The 23,975-nt window shown below is 44.5% G+C and overlaps 1 protein-coding gene across 1 annotated transcript; it reads left to right on the top strand.

Moving 5' to 3' along the window:
- Window positions 1-1,717: 1,717 nt before the first annotated feature.
- On the top strand, window positions 1,718-23,198 carry LOC142209840 (sulfotransferase 2B1-like). Its single transcript, XM_075278885.1, has 7 exons — window positions 1,718-1,757; window positions 3,842-3,982; window positions 5,994-6,202; window positions 8,379-8,505; window positions 21,009-21,103; window positions 21,948-22,128; window positions 23,080-23,198. Exons 1-7 carry the CDS (start codon window positions 1,718-1,720, stop codon window positions 23,196-23,198), a joined length of 912 nt encoding a protein of 303 aa, XP_075134986.1.
- The last annotated feature ends 777 nt before the right edge of the window (window positions 23,199-23,975 follow it).

Below are 23,975 nucleotides of genomic sequence, written 5' to 3'. Positions count from 1 at the left end.
CTGTTCACATTTAGAACCGCACAAACACCACTGCCAGTGCAGTTTAACTGGTAGTGCGTATTCAGACATACGGCTGCCCCCTCTGGGGCTTGTGGACCTCACTGCAGTGTTCTGCAGCCTAGAGATTCTGTTATGGTTAATAATATTATTTTAATATATACAGAGAACTGTAGACATAATCGATGTATATTGTAATGTGATGGTAGTAATTGAATGTAATTGGGGGACTCCTTTAAAACATTCCCCCTCTGTATTATCTTGTATCTATATTTCCTATCTCTGACATGCTCTTATCTGCCTAATCTCTCCCCACAAAATAGACACCTTCTCTTCCTGCCTGGGCTCTTTCTAATGCATATGAGGCTATAAAGACTCATTAGTGAGTAATTAGCAACTTCAAACCTATAGTTCCTCATGATTTATCATACAGGCTGCCCACAATTCAAGGTATTGTGACCCAACCAAGAAAGTACTGCAGTGTTTGATGCCACATTTATAGATCTGCCCCACATCATGTACTTTATACTAATCCAAAGTAGTCAAATAATATAGCTAATAGCTTGAGAATAATGTGGAGTCTGAGTAATTTCTATAACCTACTAGTTATATATTAACCAAATTACATCACATAATGTGTCTAAGGTCACAAGGCTGAAGGATAAAAGAAATCTATTACAGAAAGTGAGCGGCATTTCTAGTATCTGGGATCGGGGAGTGAGTCTGGACTGGAAGGTATTTGGATTCTTTTCTCTATTTGCTATGTAATGTGGTGTAACATTGTACACTTATACTGTGATGTAACAGGTGGACACTGATTATCTTTATAGGAATACTTTTAATATCCTATATACAGTAACATGTAGTCATTCTTCACTCTGTGCATAGATCCAGGGGCCAGCCACAGTTGGTGTTCTTGACCAGTGTGGTTATTGTCATTATGACCATCCTGAAAGAAATAAAGGTCAGCCTACTCCCTGATTGTGTCTGTGACATATCAAGGCCCCTTATGCATCCAAAAGAGAATCTTCCTCCTCTTCCTCTTTCAGTCTAGGTGTCCCAGTTCCTCCACCAAAATGACTATGACCCAAATCTTCATCCTCCTCTAGTTCCCCTTGTATTGATCCAGGACAATGAAATTAACTAAGAGGTATACTCTGTCCTTCCTCTTCCATCCCTTGTTACATGAGTCTAAGTTTGTCCTGTAAGATATATAAAAAAGGATGAAATAATGAGGCTCCAAATCCTTGCTGACAAATTTGGTGGCTTCTTCAAAGGGCTTGAGAATCTTATATGCTCCCTCATGAGCTTCCAATGGCCGATCTCAAAATACCACCATGTCCATGTGTTCTGATGCTCACAAAGCAGAAATCAAGCCCACATATGGTACTGTTCTTTATTTGGCTTCAGTAATGTTCTAGTGACATCTAAAAATAATGTGAACATGTCACCACCTCGATCAGTAAAAATTAAAGTTTAACTTTTACTTCTGAATTAATTCAAAACAAAGCGATGGTCAGCAAAGAACATGACCAGGAAAGCCAATATTTGTATGGCAGGAACACTTCCAAAAACAGACGTTTTCTCATCCCCGCTGTCACATTGTAATTGAACTATATTAACAACCAAGACAATATGTGAGGACACTTAGGTAAAACTTGCAGCAACTGACTTTGTTACAATGTATAGTTGCATTATTACAACTGTATTAAGAAAGCCGATGCAAACCATTACCAATGGATGTGTTTTATCATCTGCTGGTGCTTGTCTGTCCGAACATCGCACAATGTAAGTGAACCCTTTATTAGTTGGAGATGTTTCTCGCTAGCAGTGAATTATATAAGGACTGGCACTAGAAATACTGCCTCTCTGGATGATGTAATATCATTTTTTCTTGTAGGGCTTGGTCTTTCTCAGTATTGCTCAGCAGAATCCCAGTGAGTTAGATATGACAAGCGCTACTGATAACATTTCGCTGGATGATTTAGAATCATTAATATTGTAGGGTAAGAGTCACAAATGCAGACACTTAGCAGATACATTTATGAACATCCGTGACCTGCGATCAATATCATAAGCAGGTAATGTTACATCAGTGTAAAGAGTAACAGAGTTCACAAGATAATACTAATGTAAGTAAGTAGAGTCACTTGAGTTTTGTATCGATCATAAGAATTTATTTGCCGGCACAATCTACAATGACAGCACATTTACTAGACCTGTAGATTTACCCTGTAAGATAGACAGTGCTGTGCAGATATTGGTGACCTCTTCCTCATTCACTTTCTTTCCAAATGGCAATTACATAACACATATTAACTCTTTCACTTCCACAAACTCCAGTTCTAGGTCTCCAGTAATAAGTACTGCTCCACTGAGTCCAGCTGCTGGAATTTTTCCTTTAGTTCCCAAACAATCAATACAGTTATTTTTGGCACCTGATATACCAAAAAGGTTCTGTATCGGAAGGTGAGTGGTCTCAGGCAGAAGCAAGATATGAGCACTTTGATACTGTCTACGTCTGATTGTGCAGAGGTGGAGGCAGGGGTGAACCTAACTTTTATGCCGCCTGAGGCGGACGACAGAAAACCGCCTGGTTTGGTTACTACTTGTGTACCTCTTCTTTGGTTACCTATTGTGTATTTATAGGCACATATGGTAGCTATGTGTTAGGTACTGTTAGGATGGGATCCAGCACATAGCGCCACCTGCGGGCCAATCCAAACCTCGCCCTCGGCGTTGTGCAGTGAGGTGTCTGGAGTCTAAGTCCAGCTTTCGGCCCACTGAGCATGCTCAGACATTTTGGAGCCGCTCAGAGGCTAAGTGCCATTCTTTCCCTACTGAGCATGCTCAGACATTTTGGGGCCGCTCAGAGGCTGTCCCATTTTTGCCATACTGAGCATGATCGGTGACATCATGCCACCGCCCTTGTTGGGAGGGGACTAGCCTTTATATAGTGTGAGCCGACGCCCGCCCGGTGCTCACACTTTGGAAATACATTGAGACAGGAGGTCAGGGCTAGGTTCCTGTGAATGGTAGGAGCTGTCTAGGGACCAAGTTAGGATTCCTTGGCTCTGCCAGTGAGAATCAGTAAGCCTATTCACTGTCTAATTGCATTACAGCTCCTAGTGGGTTAAGGAGTTTATTGTGTGACTGACTAGGAGTGAAGTTAACCCCTGGCAGTCTTGATTTTGTAGTAGAGTGAAGCGTATGTTAGGGCCTGGTTCCCCTGCTGTAATTAGCAGGTGCTTCTTGCAAGGCTTCATTTGGCTTCACTCAACTGCTATACAAAGGTACGCTCTCCCAGTGAGGTTAACTGGAGAGAATCTCATGCAGCCTCTTCACATTGGTGCCGCACAACATCACTGCCAGTGCAGTCTAACTGGTGGTTCATATTCAGACATACAGCTGCCCATCTGGGCCTGTGGACCTCACTGCTGTGTCTGCAGGTTAGTGGTCCTGTTTGTGTTCATTATTATTTTTATATATACACACAGAACCGTAACAGGTACACAATGACTGTGGTGCATTTCAGTATGTAACCCTGGACATCCAGATTATTTTATTATACATGTTAGTTGTTAATGGGGTGGACACTTAGTTATGTGAAGTTGTTCTTGTGTTTTTAAGTATTTATATAAATATGATAATATATATATATATATATATATATATATATATATATATATATTCCTTTATTATATTTATACTGGGGTTACTGGGTTAGTGTTTGGTTGTGAATACAATCGAAAAGTGATAAAAGAATACAAAAACTAAGATGTGATCAATTAAGGACATTTCTTGATAATGAATGATAATGATATGAATTTGTTCTTTTTTTCAGATAAAATGTCTTTCGACCATTTTGAATACAAAGGAGTCAGATTTATAAAAGGAATGTATACAGAGGAATTTCTCAACCATATAGAAAATGAATTTGAAGTATTTGATGATGACATTTACAATGTAACCTTTCCAAAATCAGGTAAATAGAATTTTAGACACTTTAACAGCATAGACATCAATATCACGCACACATGAGACTCATTTAACTTGTTTGTTTTTGTTACTGTGTTGGGGGCGTTTGTGACCATTTTTGCCATATTAACCTATATAGCTTCCTCTTTAATAGAAAACAGGCTGTAACATTCTCCTTAGCAACCTTCTAACTTTAGCTGTTATTTTAATGTGATTATACAGAGCAGCAGCTTTTATCAAAGGGGGGTGATGACTTCAAATGGCTTTATCTCTGGTTTTATACCACCTAGAAACCTAGAAATTGTTCTGGTATCACCAGAAAGCTGAGATTCTCAGCTTGCATAGGCTGCTAAGATTGCAATGATAACTATAAAAGATCCTGAGCTATTACAAGTTAAAAACAGCCAGAAATTTTCCTTAACCCTCTTTGGACACTTGCAATAATAATACCACGGAGGTCGGGTCTTTAAAGGTGGAGGCTACTCTGTAGCAGCACGACACACCCACAAGCAGGAAGTGTAACCCAGGAAGTATTGCATGAGCCTGAAAATACGAAGAAGGATAAAGAAATTACATTTTTTCACTTGTGACAAGCATTTCCTGCCTTTGGTCATATATTCTTAGTCACCTTTTAGGACGCAGGTTTTTTTTTTTTTTTTTTTTTTTTGCCTTTTACCATGTTACAAGTTGTACTTTTCTATTAAACTGTTTTACAAAACATCTAACTGATAAAAATTTTATTAACTTTTTCAGTAGGAAGGGAAAAAAAAGGTCAGTTTTGCATCCTGTTCTAAATTTAGTCTGGTGCACTAGACATCTTAAAGGGATTCTACCATTAAAACAACTTTTTTCTAATTACCACATCAGAATAGCCTTAAGAAAGGCTATTCATCTCCTACCTTTAGATGTGGTCTCTGTTGCGCCGTTCCGTAGAAATACCGGTACTTACCGGTATGCTAATGAGGTCTCGGCAGCAATGGGGGCGTCCTTCTTCTTCATCTGCCTCCTCCCCTTGTCTGTCGTCTTCTTTCTTTGTCATGTCTGACGCCTGCGCAGTCGGCTCAGACAGCAGAGACCCTGTTAGAGCCGACTATGCATAGAGAAGATTATTTATAGTATGAAATTGTATTATTCTAAAGTGAAATAATCCCTAGATTCCTCCAATGGACTATAAAACTTTTTGGCTAAGGCCCCACTTTATGGAAAAGCAACTTTTTTTTGTTGCAATTTTTTTTAGACAAATCCAGGATTGGATTGACCAGAAGACAGAAGTATAAGGCTGAGTCCAGACAGGGTTTTTTGCTCCAGACCAAAAAACGGGTAGCCGTGACTGGATGCTGATGCATCCACTCTGGATTAGGTCCAAATGAATGGGCCTAGACGGGAGGGAGTGTCTTCAAGGGGACGTCCGGCTGCAGCATCCTTCTGAAGAAAGAGCATGCCGCTTATTTTTTTCCGGGAACGGCAACAAACTGCTCGCAGAAAAAGAAACCCACTGATTTCAATGGGAGGCATTTTTTTGGTCAGGATTTTGAGACGAATTCTGCCTCAAAATCCTGACCTAAAATCCCTGTCTGAACTCAGCCTTAGGCTATGTTCATACGGTGGAATTTGCATTCCATGTGTGAACATTCCGCATGGCTAGCCATGACGGGATACCGCTGAACTGCGTACTAGCTAGCGGAAAAAACAAGCGAGCGGCTCCCATGGAAGTCAATGGGAGCCAATTTTGACAGCAGATTTTGAGGCGGATTCCACGTCAAAATCTGCTGCCAAAAAAATCTGTGTGAACTGACCCTAATAAGCTTTCTGTATATTTTCTATTCCTTTTGTGACTACTCTTGGGTTTGGCTAAAAAAAAACAGCAAAATTTGCAACAAAAATAGTTGCTTCTCCACAATGGAGCCTAAGGCATATTTGCATGAATGGTTTTCCAGGAACTCTGTAAATCTTGAAGGAATATATATTTCAGCCAAATTCCCATAAAATATCTTGATGTAATCTCTTACTTCTTCTAGGTACTAACTGGATGATTGAAATCTTGAATTTAATTAAACACAAGGGAGATGTTACAAAAACCAATGCGACGCCTATCTTCTCTAGATCACCATGGTATGAATTACCGGCAAGTCAAGAACAAGTCCAGAAACTGGATTCTCCAAGAATAATCTCTTCCCACCTACCGCACCACATTTTTGCTAAATCTTATTTCAAATCTAAAGCAAAAGTAAGTAAAACACAATTTTAAGTGGCGGAAGTGCGATACACTACTAAGTTCAAGTATATTCCTTTTCATTTTCTTTAAACTTTTAATGTGGACAGTGTCACAACTAGAGATGGGCAAACCAATTTGTTACAAGCCAGTGTGATCCAAATATCCACATTGTTCGGTCTTTAATACGGTTGAGCCAATCTTGACTTTTCAGGATCGATTTTAAAATCCGATTTCCGATCATTTTTCATTTGAACCCAATCTTGATCCCAATGCAAGTCAATGGGATTTTTTTACTAATCGGAGATTGGATTTTAAAAGCGATCCTATTCACTATACAGCATGGAATCTAACAATTGAATGCTTTAATTGTTGGAATCCACGCTGTGTAGTGAATCACTAAGTAGCCAGAGGATTTTTTTTTTAATCCTCTGGCTACTTAGTCCTCCCTGGTGTTCACTTACCTGCAAAGATGGCTGCTCTGATGCCCAGTGTTCTTCTTTGCCTCGCTGCTCTTCTTGACTCGTCATGTCTCCCCGCCCTGTACCTGCCCACACTCTCCTAAGCCACAAGCCACGCCTTCCTAGCTCTTTAAACACCAACCTGGGAGGCGGCGGCAGCGAGGCGAAGAAGAAGGAGAACACTGGGCACAGGAGCAGCCATCTCTGGAAGTAAGTAGCTACTAGAGATGTTAGTTTAGTCTCCCATTAGAATGAATGCAGGGGGTTAAGGCTGTGTGCCGGCTGCTTCCATTCATTCCTATGGAACCTCAGCGGAGACTTCACACTCAGAATGAGCGGAGCGTATACTCAGTGTGAAGGCTAAGCAAAGCATTGTGGGACATAATCACCAATCTCAATCCCACCTAAAAAGATCGTGTTCGGAATTCCGATTGCGATCGTGAAATTTTCTCGATCGCCGATTGGAATCCGATCTTTTCCAAACATGATCGCTCAACCCTAGTCTTTAACTAAACATTTTGTGTTTAGTCTCAAACATAAATGGGCAGCAATACATGAATTGTACAGTGATATCCTGACATGCCTCTCAGCCAATAGTCAGTGGTAGGTGGACACCTTACAGTGCTGATGTCACATACAGTATATAAGATGCTGTGGGCAGGCAAGAGGCATTTCAGTGATGGTGGAAGTATAGGATGGATGTGTTATTCATCACTGCATGATCCAAAGCAATTGTTGCACTTTCTCCTGCAATGTAAAGCACTGACTGCAGCAAAACTTGAAATAGAGGTAAAGAATCAGTAGTTGAATAGAGTAGGTGAATTAGAACAAAGTTTAGTCAATGCTCTGTGAGCCAGACTGCTACAGCAGTACAGACAACAGGTTGTTGACAGTGAAAGAGTTAACTGTCTAAGTGTCTTATACAGCAGAGCAGTGTGACTGTATACGGGGGGTCTTACATTGTTTCTACTGACAAATTCAGTTCTGTTAGTGAAAAAAAAATCTTTTTTTGGTAAGAGGTATTTTTTTGTTTATTAAAGGGGCTATATCAGCAAAGTTTGCCGTATGAGCCCCACATATGCATGAATAGCCTTTAAAAAGTCTATTCAGGCACCGGTAATCTAATTTTAAACCCCGCTCCCGTTTTAAAATAAAACTATAAAAACATATATGTAAATCATACCTTTGCATGCACAGGGGGTGGTTGTGCACGATCAGATGTCATCTTCGGTCCCGCCTTCCTCCTTCTTTCTTCTTCCAGCGACGTCCTCCTGTCCTGGCTCTTCTCTGCCTTCATCTTCCAGAGTGAAGACATTCGCGAACGTACTGCACATGCTCGCGTAGTTGTAAGGGATACTTAGAACTACAACAAAAATGGCGCCAGTGCAAGCGTGGGATTTAAATGCAACCTGCCGGAAGAACAGAAGAATAGGCGAAACTATGACACACGTTACTGGTGGGACGCCAAGACATTTTAGGTGACACATCGGCAGCTACTTATTGTGTTACTGCAACAAGTAGCTGCCGATAATTCCATGTTCCATCCTGGCCGCCCTCCGATGCCTCTTCCAGGTATAAGGAATTATTCTCCAGAATTGTTACCGTAGGGGGAAATCTGTAGTTACTAAATGAGAGAAGACTTTTCCCTTTTAGCTACACAAGTTATTTTTCCATACAATCTAAATATAAATTATGTGAATCTTAACTTGCTGACTGGCATATTTTTCCAGATTATCTACACAATGCGAAACCCAAGAGACATCATTGTATCCTTGTTCCATTTTACCAAGATTCTCAGTCTCTACACGCCTATTGAAAATTTCCAGAATTTCATAGAGGAGTTTATACAGGGGAAGGGTGAGATATTTCATTAACGGAATATATAATAAGAAAGTGTGTGTGTGTGTGTGTGTGTGTGTGTATATATATATATATATATATATATATATATATATATATATATATATATATATATTTTTTTTTTATTTATTTTATGTATTGTATTCTATTGTATAGCTCGGAATCAAGCAGCAAAATGACACTATACTCACCTGATGATATAAGCAACTTCCCTTCCCCATTTTGGTATTTAGAGATGGGAACTGTTCTCTATTAGAGATGAGCGAACACTAAAATGTTCGAGGTTCGAAATTCGATTCGAACAGCCGCTCACTGTTCGTGTGTTCGAACGGGTTTCGAACCCCATTATAGTCTATGGGGAACATATACTCGTTAAGGGGGAAACCCAAATCCGTGTCTGGAGGGTCACCAAGTCCACTATGACACCCCAGGAAATGATGCCAACACCCTGGAATGACACTGGGACAGCAGGGGGAGCATGTCTGGGGGCATAAAAGTCACTTTATTTCATGGAAATCCCTGTCAGCTTGCGATTTTCGCAAGCTAACGTTTCCAATAGAATGCATTGGCCAGCGCTGATTGGCCAGAGTACGGAATTCGACCAATCAGCGCTGGCTCTGCTGGAGGAGGCGGAGTCTAAGATCGCTCCACACCAGTCTCCATTCAGGTCCGACCTTAGACTCCGCCTCCTCCGGCAGAGCCAGCGCTGATTGGCCGAAGGCTGGCCAATGCATTCCTATTGGTGGCAGTGCTGAGCCAGTTCTGCTCAACTACACCGTGTGCCGGTCAGCCCATCTGATATAGCAGAGCCGAGTGTGCACACTCGGTTCTGCTACATCAGATGTAGCAGAGCCGAGTGTGCACACCTGGCTCTGCTATATCAGATGGGCTGACCAGCACATCAGATGTAGCAGAGCCGAGTGTGCACACTCGGCTCTGCTACATCTGATGCACACTCGGCTCTGCTACATCTGATGCAGCAGAGCAGAGTGTGCACACTTGGCTCTGCTACATCTGATGCAGCAGAGCCAAGTGTGCACACTCGGCTCTGCTGCATCAGATGTAGCAGAGCCGAGTGTGCATCAGATGTGTAGTTGAGCAGAACTGGCTCAACACGAAGTCTCTGCATTCGCATAGGAATGCATTGGCCAGCCTTCGGCCAATCAGCGCTGGCTCTGCCGGAGGAGGCGGAGTCTAAGGTCGGACCTGAATGGAGACTGGTGTGGAGCGATCTTAGACTCCGCCTCCTCCAGCAGAGCCAGCGCTGATTGGTCGAATTCCGTGCTCTGGCCAATCAGCGCTGGCCAATGCATTCTATTAGCGTGAGCTGAGTTTGCACAGGGGTTCTAGTGCACCCTCGGCTCTGCTACATCAGATGCACACTCGGCTCTGCTACATCAGATGTAGCAGAGCCGAGTGTGCATCAGATGTAGCATCATGTGTGCATCAGATGCAGCAGTGTGCACACTCGGCTCTGCTAAATCTGATGCAGCAGAGCCGAGTGTGCATCAGATGTAGCAGAGCCGAGTGTGCATCAGATGTGTAGTTGAGCAGAACTGGCTCAGCACTGCTAAGTCTCTGCATTCGCATAGGAATACATTGGCCAGCCTTCGGCCAATCAGCGCTGGCTCTGCCGGAGGAGGCGGAGTCTAAGGTCGGACCTGAATGGAGACTGGTGTGGAGCGATCTCAGACTCCGCCTCCTCCAGCAGAGCCAGCGCTGATTGGTCGAGTTCCGTACTCTGGCCAATCAGCGCTGTCCAATGCATTCCTATGGGAAAAAGTTTATCTCACAAAAATCACAATTACACACCCGATAGAGCCCCAAAAAGTTATTTTTAATAACATTACCCCCTAAATAAAGGTTATCCCTAGCTATCCCTGCCTGTACAGCTATCCCTGTCTCATAGTCACAAAGTTCACTTTCTCATATGACCCGGATTTGAAATCCACTATTCATCTAAAATGGAGGTCACCTGATTTCGGTAGCCAATGACTTTTTCCGATTTTTTTCGATGCCTTCGGTGTCGTAGTTCCTGTCCCACCTCCCCTGGGCTGTTATTGGTGCAAAAAAAGCGCCAGGGAAGGTGGGAGGGGAATCAAATTTTTTTGGAGTTTGCCACGTGATGTTCGATTCGAATCGAACACATCAAACACCCTGATATCCGATCGAACATGTGTTCGATAGAACACTGTTCGCTCATCTCTATTCTCTATCTCTTTATGAAACTACAATATATTAGATTAACACTTTTCTGTGTGCTAAATCCCTTTAATAGAATGCACATAAGGCAAAGGCCCAACATAGCGAACCTGTCAGGATCTGAGTTGTTTATAAAATTGTTGTGTATTTTCTGGTGTAGTGTCCTGTGATTCTCTGGTCATTCTCTTTGCCACTGAGCTGTTGGGATAGCGGTTGGGTCTCTGCCACAGTGTCAACTTGAGCTTATTTGGTGTCGCAGTGGATGCAAAATTCAGGTGTGTGTAATTGTCGTCAACCTATCAGGTCTTTCCAGGGTCTGTAAAAGGCTGACTGCTGGCTTCAGTCCTCGATGGTTTTTGTGGTTACCAGCTAGGATTCTTGGAGGAGAGTTTAGTTGGAGTTGTATGGTTTCTAAAGCTTAATTGGAAGTGGTGTGTGTTTTGTCCTGTGTGAGAGTCTGCTTTTCCCTCGTACATTCCTACTCAACCCCTGTCCTGCATTTCTGGCTGCCAGTCACTGTTTGGTATTAGTGAGTTTCTGTTTTGCCCCGTCCTTTGATACCCTTTCCTCACTACTCCACTCTTCCTCTCCTCAATATCTGTAGTGTGCTTAGTGGTTGTGCTGCACCTGTTAGTTCTCCAGCATGTCCCATCCTAGTTAGTACTGTTTGCAGCTGCACTTATTCTTTTGTTAGGGGTGACCGCCTCTAGTTTCCCAGTCCCTAACCTCTTTCAGCTCTCATCCTACCTGTCTATTAGGTCTGCGTGTTTAGAGAGGCAGTAGTTGTCGGGGCAGAGCTTAGCTCGGGAACAGCTGACCAACACCCGCAGGCAGGGTCTAGGCAGGCATCCTAGCGCTAGGGACAGCTTACCTACCCAGATTCCCTAGCAGTGCAAACACCATTCAGTACCACGGTTTTTGGGCATTGACACAACAATGACAGAAACGAAGCCAAAAATTACTGTGGAAAAAACCATGATGGAAATGCATCGCATTTTCCCATAGCACTTTTCATAGAAATTTTGCAGTTTTCCTCTGTAGATTTTCTGCTTCTACTATATGGATAGAGAATGCCAGTGTTTCCATAGGTATAACTTGCCATGCTGGTGTTTTTGAAATTGCGGCATTTCCACGGCAGATTCTTTTTCTACAATGTGTGTATAGGATTAGCCAGACTCCGATCCATAAGTTTACATTGCACAATGTAAAATGCCTTAACATATAATTAGAGATGAGCGAACACTAAAATGTTCGAGGTTCGAAATTCGATTCGAACAGCCGCTCAATGTTCGTGTGTTCGAACAGGTTTCGAACCCCATTATAGTCTATGGGGAACATATACTCGTTAAGGGGGAAACCCAAATCCGTGTCTGGAGGGTCACCAAGTCCACTATGACACCCCAGGAAATGATGCCAACACCCTGGAATGACACTGGGACAGCAGGGGGAGCATGTCTGGGGGCATAAAAGTCACTTTATTTCATGGAAATCCCTGTCAGCTTGCGATTTTCGCAAGCTAACTTTTCCAATAGAATGCATTGGCCAGCGCTGATTGGCCAGAGTACGGAATTCGACCAATCAGCGCTGGCTCTGCTGGAGGAGGCGGAGTCTAAGATCGCTCAAACTCAGTTTGAGTGTGTAAAGTGTGTAGTTGTTAGGCTGTGATGTTGGGGTAATAGAGGGTCTTTGGTGTGTTAGATGCCCCCAGACATGCTTCCCCTGCTGTCCCAGTGTCATTCCAGAGGTGTTGGCATCATTTCCTGGGGTGTCTAAGATCGCTAAGATCCGTATAGGTACTCTATGGCATGGTACGGGAGGTATATCGATGATTTGCTACTAGTCTGGAAGGGATCAGTTGAAACTATACCCAAGTTTGTGGATTATATTAATGCTAACCCCTTCAATCTCAGGTTTACATTTCGATATCATTTGGATACGATGGATTTTCTCGACGTCACCTTACATGGGGATACAGAATTGGGTCGAGTTTCCACTAAGTTGTTTAGGAAACCACAAGCGGGTAATTCCCTTCTTCACGCCACAAGCCAACATCCCAGACACACAGTCAGATCTCTACCAGTTGGGGAATTGACCAGGATCAAGAGGTCCTGTACAGATTCTGAAGTGTATCATAAATGTGCCAGGGAAGCCAGGAGTAGGTTTGTAGAGCGTGGTTATCCACGTTGGACACTGGATAGGGCTGAAGCTATAGTGTCCAAAAAAGATAGGGGCCAGCTGTTAGTACAGTCAGGTAAAGAGAATGAAATTAAAGATAAAAGATCTAATATTTATTTCTCTACAAGATATAACAACAATTTTAAACAGATAACTAATATAATTTCAAGAAATTTACCTATCTTGAACCAAGATCCCATTCTAAATCCATTATTGAAGCAGGGATGCAATTTCATTGCCAAGAGAGGCAAAAGCCTTGGCAATGTTCTGTCTCCGAGTTTTTTTGCTACCAAACCATCTACAGATGATTACACCTGGTTACATCTCAAAGGTTTTTTTTAAATGCGGATTGAACCGCTGTGGGGTTTGCAAGTATGCCAGCAAAAGTAGAGTGTTCCATAATTCTGATAGAACTAGGTCATTTCCAATTAAAACATTTTTGAATTGTTGCACCAACTATGTGGTTTATATAATCACATGTACTGGGTGTGACAAGGATTACATTGGCAGCACCACCAGACCAGTCAAAATTCGAATAGCGGAACATATTTACAGTATTAATAACACGACCACTACAAAGTCTACTGGCATATCCCAACATTTTATCCAAGAACATAATGGTGACCTGTCCTTCCTTTCGTTTAGGGCGATAGAGTATATCTCTAGACCCAGGCGAGGAGGGGACAGAGAACATTTGCTCAGATTGGCTGAGGCAAAATGGATTTTGAATCTGGGTACCAGACAGCCGGCAGGTTTCAATAAACGCAATGATTTGGCATATATTTATTAAATACAATCTGGTTTTCACAATACTTACCCAGGTGGGTTGGGTTTGGTCTCTTCGGTATCCTTCCATTCATCTATCTTCAGCGTTGTTGTCCTTCTTGTTGCGATGGGTGTGGGATTGCGCATGCGCTTGTGCATGGGTGTCCATGTCCAGGGGATGATGTGGCCGTACATATTTGACAAGCGCATGCGTAGTCAAGCTTATCAGTATACGCATGCGCAACCAGAACCTTCATCGACCTATCGGCCATTTTTATTCCTGGCATGGTAGGGGGTTGGATATAGGTCCCCGTCGGTACCCACTTTGTACTATGGCGCATGCGCTCAGTGCACACAAAAGATGGAGATTATGCAAAGGCATCTGTACTAGTTAGATAGGGTTGGTTATGCATCACATACTATAGTTTTGGTCATTCTTTGGCATTATATGGGTTTTAATATAGATCCATATAGATTAGTTTGTGCATGTAGCCATCATGTATTTCGGTTTCATAGGTGGGATCTTACATCGCACGGATCCACCCCGGACCGTTTGCTTGTTAGCTTACAAATTATGCTTATCATGCACAAGTGAAGAATAATTCTTATCATTTTTACTGGTCTTGTCTACTAATACTTACGGTCTTGACATGTAGTATAGACTGTTGATTCTTCTTTTTTACAGATTTTTGAATTATGTGGTCAATGCGTTTTCCAACATGCGGTTTCTTGGAGAATACAATATTTTTTGTTGTTTGATTATTTTTTGTAAACAACTGCAGTTTTCATGTCTCCCGTTCCTCTATATATCTTTTAACCTGATTAGTTGTTTTATGTGTTTGTTCACTCAGTTAGTGTTTATTTGTTACAGTTGTGGTTTTGGGATATAAAGGGGGTTGGGTGTCAAATACGATCAGGCTATGACTAAGGCACGCATGTGTTGAAACGCGTCAGCCAACGTCACTTCTCCGTGGTGTGTTCGGGGGTAGGGAGTGATGTTCACTGATTGTATGGACAAAAAAATTTTTTACGTTTCCTAACAAAGCATTTGGATTTTATGCACGTGGATGCCGGATTTTTTCAATTCTTCATTACGAGACACTCCAAGTCGACGGGGATTTCTTTCATCCAGGCACCCGATCATTCCTCCGTTAACCGTGAGTGTGGTCTCATTACAAGGATGTATTTGTTTGTGCAAATACCACTCAATACCACCTCTCTGACAGTAGGAAAACACCTTGAAACATGTGTATTTGGCACTTGCAGTGAGGAGAGCTTGTCACCAGCAGTGAATTTGGCCCTTGTAGTAAGTTGAGGTTGGCACCAACATTTGTTTTGAAAATCAGGATGGATTGAGCCTCTAACCAGCAGAGTTTGGGCAAATTCATGGTGGAGGGAGCCTCTAACCAGCCCAGTTTGGACCAATTCATGGTGGAGGGAGCCTCTAAAAACCCCAGTTTGGACCAATTCATGGTGGAGGGAGCCTCTAAAAACCCCAGTTTGGACCAATTCATGGTGGAGGGAGCCTCTAAACAGCCCAGTTTGGACCAATTCATGGTGGAGGGAGCCTCTAAAAACCCCAGTTTGGACCAATTCATGGTGGAGGGAGCCTCTAACCAGCCCAGTTTGGACCAATTCATGGTGGAGGGAGCCTCTAAAAACCCCAGTTTGGACCAATTCATGGTGGAGGGAGCCTCTAAACAGCCCAGTTTGGACCAATTCATGGTGGAGGGAGCCTCTAAAAACCCCAGTTTGGACCAATTCATGGTGGAGGGAGCCTCTAAAAACCCCAGTTTGGACCAATTCATGGTGGAGGGAGCCTCTAAACAGCCCAGTTTGGACCAATTCATGGTGGAGGGAGCCTCTAAAAACCCCAGTTTGGACCAATTCATGGTGGAGGGAGCCTCTAAACAGCCCAGTTTGGACCAATTCATGGTGGAGGGAGCCTCTAAAAACCCCAGTTTGGACCAATTCATGGTGGAGGGAGCCTCTAAAAACCCCAGTTTGGACCAATTCATGGTGGAGGGAGCCTCTAAACAGCCCAGTTTGGACCAATTCATGGTGGAGGGAGCCTCTAAAAACCCCAGTTTGGACCAATTCATGGTGGAGGGAGCCTCTAACCAGCCCAGTTTGGACCAATTCATGGTGGAGGGAGCCTCTAAAAACCCCAGTTTGGACCAATTCATGGTGGAGGGAGCCTCTAAAAACCCCAGTTTGGACCAATTCATGGTGAAGGGAGCCTCTAAACAGCCCAGTTTGGACCAATTCATGGTGGAGGGAGCCTCTAAAAACCCCAGTTTGGACCAATTCATGGTGGAGGGAGCCTCTAAAAACCCCAGTTTGGACCAATTCATGGTGAAGGGAGCCTCTAAACAGCCCAGTTTGGACCAATTCATGGTGAAGGGAGCCTCTAAACAGCCCAGTTTGGGAAAATTCATGGTGGAGGGAGCCTCTAACCAGCAGAGTTGTGGGAAAGCAGGGTGGAGGGAGCCTCTAACCAGCAGAGTTGGTGGAAATCAGGGTGGAGGGAGCCTCTAACCAGCAGAGTTGGGGGAAATCAGGGTGGAGGGAGCCTAGTATTAGCAGAATTGTGCAACGCTTATGGTGGATGAGTATGAGGATGCGGAGGAATTGGAGAGGTTGAGTACAGACATGGAGTTTCATGTTGGGGTGCTTTACACAGGTGGGCACAAAAATGAAGGCTCTATCCAGTGGTGGTTCATTTTTATCAAAGTGAGCCGGTCGGCACTCTCAGCTGACAGACGGGTGCGCTTGTCAGTGATGATGCCACCGGCTGCACTGAACACCCTCTCAGATAGGACGCTGGCGGCAGGACAGGACAGCACCTCCAAGGCATATAGGACAAGTTCAAGCCACAGGTCCAACTTCGACACCCAATACGTGTAGGGCGCAGAGGGGTCGGAGAGGACAGGGCTGTGGTCAGAAAGGTATTCCCGCAACATGCGCCTATACTTCTCACGCCTGGTGACACTAGGACCCTCCGTGGCGGCACTTTGGCGAGGGGGTGCCATCAAGGTGTCCCAGACCTTAGACAGTGTGCCCCTCGTTTGTGTGGACCGGTGAGAACTTGGTTGCCTACTGGAGGAACTGCCCTCCCTGCCGCCAACGTCACATGCTGGAAACATCTCCATCATATTCTGCACCAATTGCCTGTGGCAAGCATTGATGCGATTGGCCCTCCCCTCTACCGGAATAAAAGACGAGATGTTGTTTTTATACCGGGGGTCAAGGATAGCAAAGATCCAGTACTGGTTGTCCTCCATGATTTTGACAATACGCTTGTCGGTTGTAAAGCACCCCAACATGAACTCAGCCATGTCTGCCACAGTGTTAGTTGGCATGACTCCTCTGGCCCCACCGGAAAGTTCAATCTCCATTTCCTCCTCATCCTCCATGTCTACCCATCCGCGCTGCAACAATGGGACGATTCGAAGTTGCCCGGAAGCCTCCTGTATCACCATCACATCATCGGACAACTCTTCTTCCTCCTCCTCCTCCTCCTCCTCCTCCATTAAACGCAGTGAAGCGAACAGATGTGTGGACCTACTCTCCAGCTGTGGCGGATCGGATGCTATCCCTAACTCCTCTGTGTGATCTGAGTTATCCCTGATGTCAATCAGGGATTCTCTCAGAACACACAAGAGCGGCATTGTAAGGCTCACCATCGCATCCTCAGAGCTCACCCTCCTTGTGGACTCCTCAAAGACCCGTAGGATGTCACAAAGGTCTCTCATCCATGGCCACTCATGGATGTGAAACTGAGGCAGCTGACTTTGTGGCACCCTAGGGTTTTGTAGCTGGTATTCCATCAAAGGTCTCTGCTGCTCAACCACTCTATTCAACATCTGAAACGTTGAGTTCCAGCGTGTGGGGACGTCGCACAAAAGCCGGTGTTGTGGCACATGCAGGCGTTGCTGGAGAGATTTTAAGCTAGCAGCGGCTACTGTCGACTTGCGAAAGTGGGCGCACATGCGCCGCACTTTCACCAGTAGCTCTGGAACATTGGGGTAGCTCTTTAGGAAACGTTGCACCACTAGGTTGAAGACGTGGGCCAGGCATGGAACATGTTGGAGTCCGGCAAGCTCCAGAGCTGCTACCAGGTTCCGGCCGTTATCACAAACGACCATGCCTGGGCCCAGGTGCAGCGGCTCAAACCATATTGCCGTCTCATCGAGGAGGGCATCCCTCACCTCGGAGGCAGTGTGCTGTCTGTCCCCCAAGCTGATCAGCTTCAGCACAGCCTGCTGACGTCTACCAACGCCAGTGCTGCAACGTTTCCAACTCGTAGCTGGGGTCAATCTAACAGCGGAGGAGGAGGCGGTGGTAGAGGAGGAGGAGGAGGGGGGTGTTCTTCTCGTGTCCCTGCCAGGAATGTTAGGCGGGGAGACGAGGTACACCGGGCCAGTTTGGGAAGCAGTCCCAGCCTCAACTACATTCACCCAGTGTGCCGTCAGTGAAATGTAGCGTCCCTGTCCGCATGCACTTGTCCACGCGTCGGTGGTCAAGTGGACCTTTGTGCAAAGCTTGGAACTAAGGGCCCGCCTGATGTTGAGTGACACGTGCTGGTGCAAGGCGGGGACGGCACACCGGGAGAAGTAGTGACGGCTAGGGACGGCATAGCGAGGTGCCGCAGTTGCCATCAGGTCCAGGAAGGCGGGAGTTTCAACAAGCCGGAACGCCAACATCTCCTGGGCCAGCAGTTTAGCGATGTTGGCGTTCAAGGCTTGCGCGTGTGGGTGGTTAGCAGTGTATTTCTGCCGCCGCTCCAATGTCTGAGAGATGGTGGGTTGTTGTAAAGAAGCGCCTGATGGTGCCTTTGATGGTGCAGGAGAAGGAGATAAGACAGGAACAGGGGAGGATGAGGGAGAAGTCAACAAAGTGGCGGAGGCAGATGAAGTGGTGTCCTGGCTCGTCCTCTGGAGTGCATCGCCAGCACAGTCAGCAGTGGCAGTGGCAGTGGCGTGAACGGCAGGCGGCCTTTGTCCTGCCGTTGCTGCCTGCCACTGATTCCAGTGCTTGGATTCCAAATGACGGCGCATTGAAGTGGTGGACAAGTTGCTCTTCTCAGAGCCCCTAATCAATTTCGAGAGGCAAATTGTGCAGACAACACTATATCTGTCCTCGGCGCATTCCTTGAAAAAACTCCACACCTTCGAGAAACGTGCCCTCGAGGTGGGAGTTTTTCGGGGCTGGGTACGAACTGGAACATCTTGGGAGATTCCGGGTGTGGCCTGGCTTCGCCTAAGCTGCTGACCTCTGCCTCTAGCTACCCTTTTTGGTGCTGCACCTGCCTCAACATCCACACTACTTTCCCCGCTTGACATCCCCCCTGTCCAGGTCGGGTCAGTGTCCTCATCATCCACCACTTCCTCTTTCAACTCCTGTCTCATCTCCTCCTCCCGCACAATGCGCCGGTCAACTGGATGCCCTGACGGCAACTGCGTCACATCATCGTCGATGAGGGTGGGTTGCTGGTCATCCACCACCAAATCGAACGGAGATGGAGGAGACTCTAGTGTTTGAGCATCTGGACACAGATGCTCCTCTGTTAGGTTCGTGGAATCGTGACATGGAGAGGCAGGTTGAAGGACAATGAAAGGAGCGGAGAACAGCTCTGGGGAGCAGGGACAGTTGGGGTTATTGTTCTGTGAAGCTTGGGAATTTTGGGAGGAAGGAGGACAAGACTGTTGGGTAATAGGAGGAGAGGAGGCAGAGTCTGACTGGCTGCTGTGCAATGTGCTGTAAGCGTTCTCTGACAGCCATTGCAAGACCTGTTCCTGGTTCTCGGGCCTACTAAGGTTTGTACCCTGCAGTTTAGTTAATGTGGCAAGCAACCCTGGCACTGTGGAGTGGCGCAATGCTTGCTGCCCCACAGGAGTAGGCACGGGACGCCCTGTGGCTTCACTGCTACCTTGCTCCCCAGAACCATTCCCCCGACCTCGCCCACGGCCTCGTCCACGTCCCATTCCGGGAGCCTTGCGCATTTTGAATTCCCAGTTAGAAATTGGCACTATATACCAGTAGCAAAAATTGTGGGTGCACGTAACCCCAATATATTCTTTGAATTCCCAGTCAGACAATGGCACTATATACCAGTAGCAAGAAATGAGGGTATTTATAACCCCAATATATTCTTTGAATTACCAGTCAGAAACTGGCACTATATGGCAGTAGCAAGAAATGAGGGTATTTGTAACCCCAATATATTCTTTGAATTCCCAGTCAGACAATGGCACTATATACCAGTAGCAAGAAATGAGGGTATTTATAACCCCAATATATTCTTTGAATTACCAGTCAGAAACTGGCACTATATAGCAGTAGCAAGAAATGAGGGTATTTGTAACCCCAATATATTCTTTGAATTCCCAGTCAGACAATGGCACTGTATACCAGTAGCAAAAATTGTGGGTGCACGTAACCCCAATATATTCTTTGAATTACCAGTCAGAAACTGGCACTATATGGCAGTAGCAAGAAATGAGGGTATTTGTAAACCCAATATATTCTTTGAATTCCCAGTCAGACAATGGCACTATATGGCAGTAGCAAAAATAGTGGGTGTATATAGCCCCAATCCTATTGCTAGGGGACTTGCAGGGTATTTCTGGGGTGAAGGTGGGGGGGCACACCGTTGGAACGGGTATCGGGGGTATATATCGGGTATACGGGAATACACTGTCAGTGTATTCCATTCAGGATCCGCGGAAAGCTGGGTTGCGGCGATTGAGCCCGTCAGTGCCACGTTACACTGACAAGCTTCTCCCTGGAATTTAGCTCTTATAAGAGCTGTTGGTTGTCTTCTCCTTCCTATCCTAGCCTGTCCCTGCCTACCCAGAATCTAACCCCTAGCTAACTGGATGGAAACCTCCGTCCCCGGTGAATTGCAAGCTCAGAATGACGCGAACCTGGGCGGCGCTGTTCTTTTAAATTAGAGGTCACATGTTTTCGGCAGCCAGTGGGTTTTGCCTACTTTTTTCAACGTCACCGGTGTCGTAGTTCCTGTCCCACCTCCCCTGCGCTGTTATTGGAGCAAAAAAGGCGCCAGGGAAGGTGGGAGGGGAATCGAGTAATGGCGCACTTTACCACGCGGTGTTCGATTCGATTCGAACATGCCGAACAGCCTAATATCCGATCGAACATGAGTTCGATAGAACACTGTTCGCTCATCTCTACATATAATCATATTGCTGTGACATTATAACCCAACTCTTCCTGTATCTTTATAGAGTTGACCCTTTGGGTATTCTTGTAAAATACTATAATATATGTAGATAATACAGGAGAAACTTTGTTACTTTGTTTCCTTTTAAGTAATCCGAGCTTTTGTCTTTCAGTTGCGTTTGGATCTTGGTTTGACCATGTAAAAGGCTGGATGCAAATGAAAGATCATGAAAGATTCTTCTTTATTACCTATGAGGAGCTTCTCCAGGTAAGTCACATACTGCATGTATGTTGGGTCTCTATATATAGTGAATTCTGATCAAGAAACAGGTTTATGTGGCTACTCCCTAAGTAAATGGCTGTACCAGCAGCTAAATGAGATGTATGGAAAACAAAATATAATACCATTGACTAGAGATGGTCAAAAAACTTCATTTTGCACAGGTAACAGATCCACCTCAGCCTACATGTCCATCACTTTCCCATGGATACAGAAGTAGTCTTTATGGTGTCTCAGCTGTTGGGTGAAGCATTGGCTTTTGGAATATTGAGGTCCATAGTCCACCAACTTGCAAACCATTATGGACACTTTCGGAACGATCTTTGGAGAACTGATTGATTCTTCAGCCAGTTTAGCACTGGTTCGTACAGTTAGGTTTACTGTTCACCAATATTCAGCACAATACACAAAGGCCGAATTCACACAGGTTTTTTTGGACCAGATTTTGATGCGGAATCGTGTCAAATTCCGGCTCAAAAAACCGCCTCCCATTGATTTCAATGGGAACAAACCACTTCCCTTTCTTCACGCGGATTCTGCAGTGAAATTCGCCCATAGGGAAACAGAACAATTAAATACATTGTATTAAATATTTATAAATATGGTAATATGGTAGGGATATAGGAATCACTTGTCCTTTAGTATACACCACCATACAGAAGTGAGTTCGCTGGTTACTATTACAGTTGCCTATAATATAAGATCTCTATAAGGCGCCATGTTATATCTGACTGATGAACAGAAAAGTTGTCTCATTACTTGTCTCTCAGGCTAGTACTGTGATGTGAGTTATGCATTACATATACATCTACATAAATCTAATTTTTTTCAGGATCTCCGTGGCAGTGTTGTAAGAATCTGTAAATTTTTGGGGCAGGAGTTGGATGATGCCCAGATTGACTCGGTTGTTGAACATTCAACCTTCAAATCCATGAAAGATAACCCAATGTCAAATTGGAGTCAAATGCCCTCTGATATAATGGACCAATCCAAAGGCGCCTTCATGCGTAAAGGTAATTCTGGTCATCTAAGCCATCACTATCAGATAATGTTAGTAACAGATTGTTAGAGGACCTTTCACCACCTACAACAAGTCCAACTCTTTGTGTCATTTAATAGCTGCTGCTCTGTTGGAAGTTTCTCTCTAGCCCCCACCATTCCTGAGCAATCAGTGCTGTTAGTTTTAGTGCCTGATATGTTATTTAGTCTCCGTACAGTCAGGAGGGCGGTGTCAGGCAGGGGCAGACAATGGGTGTGACTCTGAGCTCTGACACTGGCTGCCTCTGATTGGAGCTCTGAATCCCACCCCCTGCCTGACACCTCCCACCTACCAGTCTACTTCCAACTCTACAATGCACAGGCTATAGCGGCACAGCCTGGGGCCTCACCAAGTATTGTAACTAGCCATCCAGATGACCTCCAAAATAGAGACATTATACATAATTGTGGTCACTCTTAGGCCTTATGCAAATGGTTGTCATTTTTCCTGAACATAATATCAACAATGACAACATATTGAATTTGATGGGACAGATTCATTACATCTTGTACCCCAGTTTTCTTGCATGCAAAAAAATTCTGGCTTAAATGAAATGGGAAAGGGGAGATGTACACCATCTTCGAGTCCCCATTTTTCTGGTGAAGCATGGACACTACTCGTTTCGATAGGATCACTGGCCCCCAAAAGCAAGATCTGGTGCCAACAATCTATTGCCATAACAGTCAGGAGCTATTTAAGACTCCTAGAATTGTCTGGCATTCATTTGTATTACATTGTATTGCATTAGAGATCAGACCCCCCTGGGGTTCAAGACCCCTAAAAAGCTGATTGTGTAAAAGCCTCCTGAGATGACAATTGTCTATTGTAGTCAATTATTATTATTGTACTTTTGATGGTCTTCCCCTCCCCCCATCTAGACATAGACTTCACAATAATGTATTTCTCTATATTTTGTTCCTTACAGGAATATCTGGAGACTGGAAGAATCATTTTACTGTCGCACAGAGCGAGTACTTTGATAAAATCTACCAAGAGAAGATGAAGGACCTCAATAGGAGCTTTTTCTGGGAACAATCTTCCTAAAGTTCTGGCCTCATTTTGTATTACATTCAGGAAGTGGTTGATGGATAGAACAACATGTCTTACCAAGGGTTGTCAGAGATTCCTCCAGTCACTGACCATCCAATACAATACTATGGCTGGGAACTTGCATGTATTATATCCAAAAAGTATCAAAGGGCAGATGGCCGCTCTGCTATTGTCCTGGTGTTTGTCCCATATTAGAAAATGGTTTAGGCCATGGCGTCCACACACTGCGGAAAAATACAGGCAGCAAACCGTCACAGCTTTGGAAATCATAGCATGTCAATTATACCTATGGAAACACCAACAGATATAATGGAAGTAGAGAGCGCTGTGGGAGAAACCACAATGTGTTGCTGTGTTTGCTCTTTCTTGCTGCGACCCGCTACATGGGGCTTTAATCTTAGTTTATATTTTCAATAAATGTTAAATATTTTTCAGAATAAAACATCTGATACATAAATGGACTTGTTGTTTTCTGTTGCTCATTAGAGATGAGGTATTCAATTGAATATCATGGCGTTTGATGTATTCGTTCACAATCGAATACGCAGTAAAAATTTGTGTCCCCTCCCACCTTCCCTGACGCGTTTTTTTGCACCAATAACTGTGCAGAGGAGGTGGGCCGGGAACTACGACAACGGAGGCAGAGAAAAAAAAAAATTAAAAAACCCATTGACTACCAAAAACATGGACCTCCCATTTATAAGAATGGCCGTCGCCCTATTCACCATTTTTGCGGTCAGACATAGGGAGAGAAACATATCTGCTGAGGGC

Source organism: Leptodactylus fuscus, chromosome 6 (assembly GCF_031893055.1).
Source record: "Leptodactylus fuscus isolate aLepFus1 chromosome 6, aLepFus1.hap2, whole genome shotgun sequence".
Lineage (NCBI taxonomy): Eukaryota > Metazoa > Chordata > Amphibia > Anura > Leptodactylidae > Leptodactylus > Leptodactylus fuscus.
This window is presented reverse-complemented; position numbering and strand designations above follow the sequence as displayed.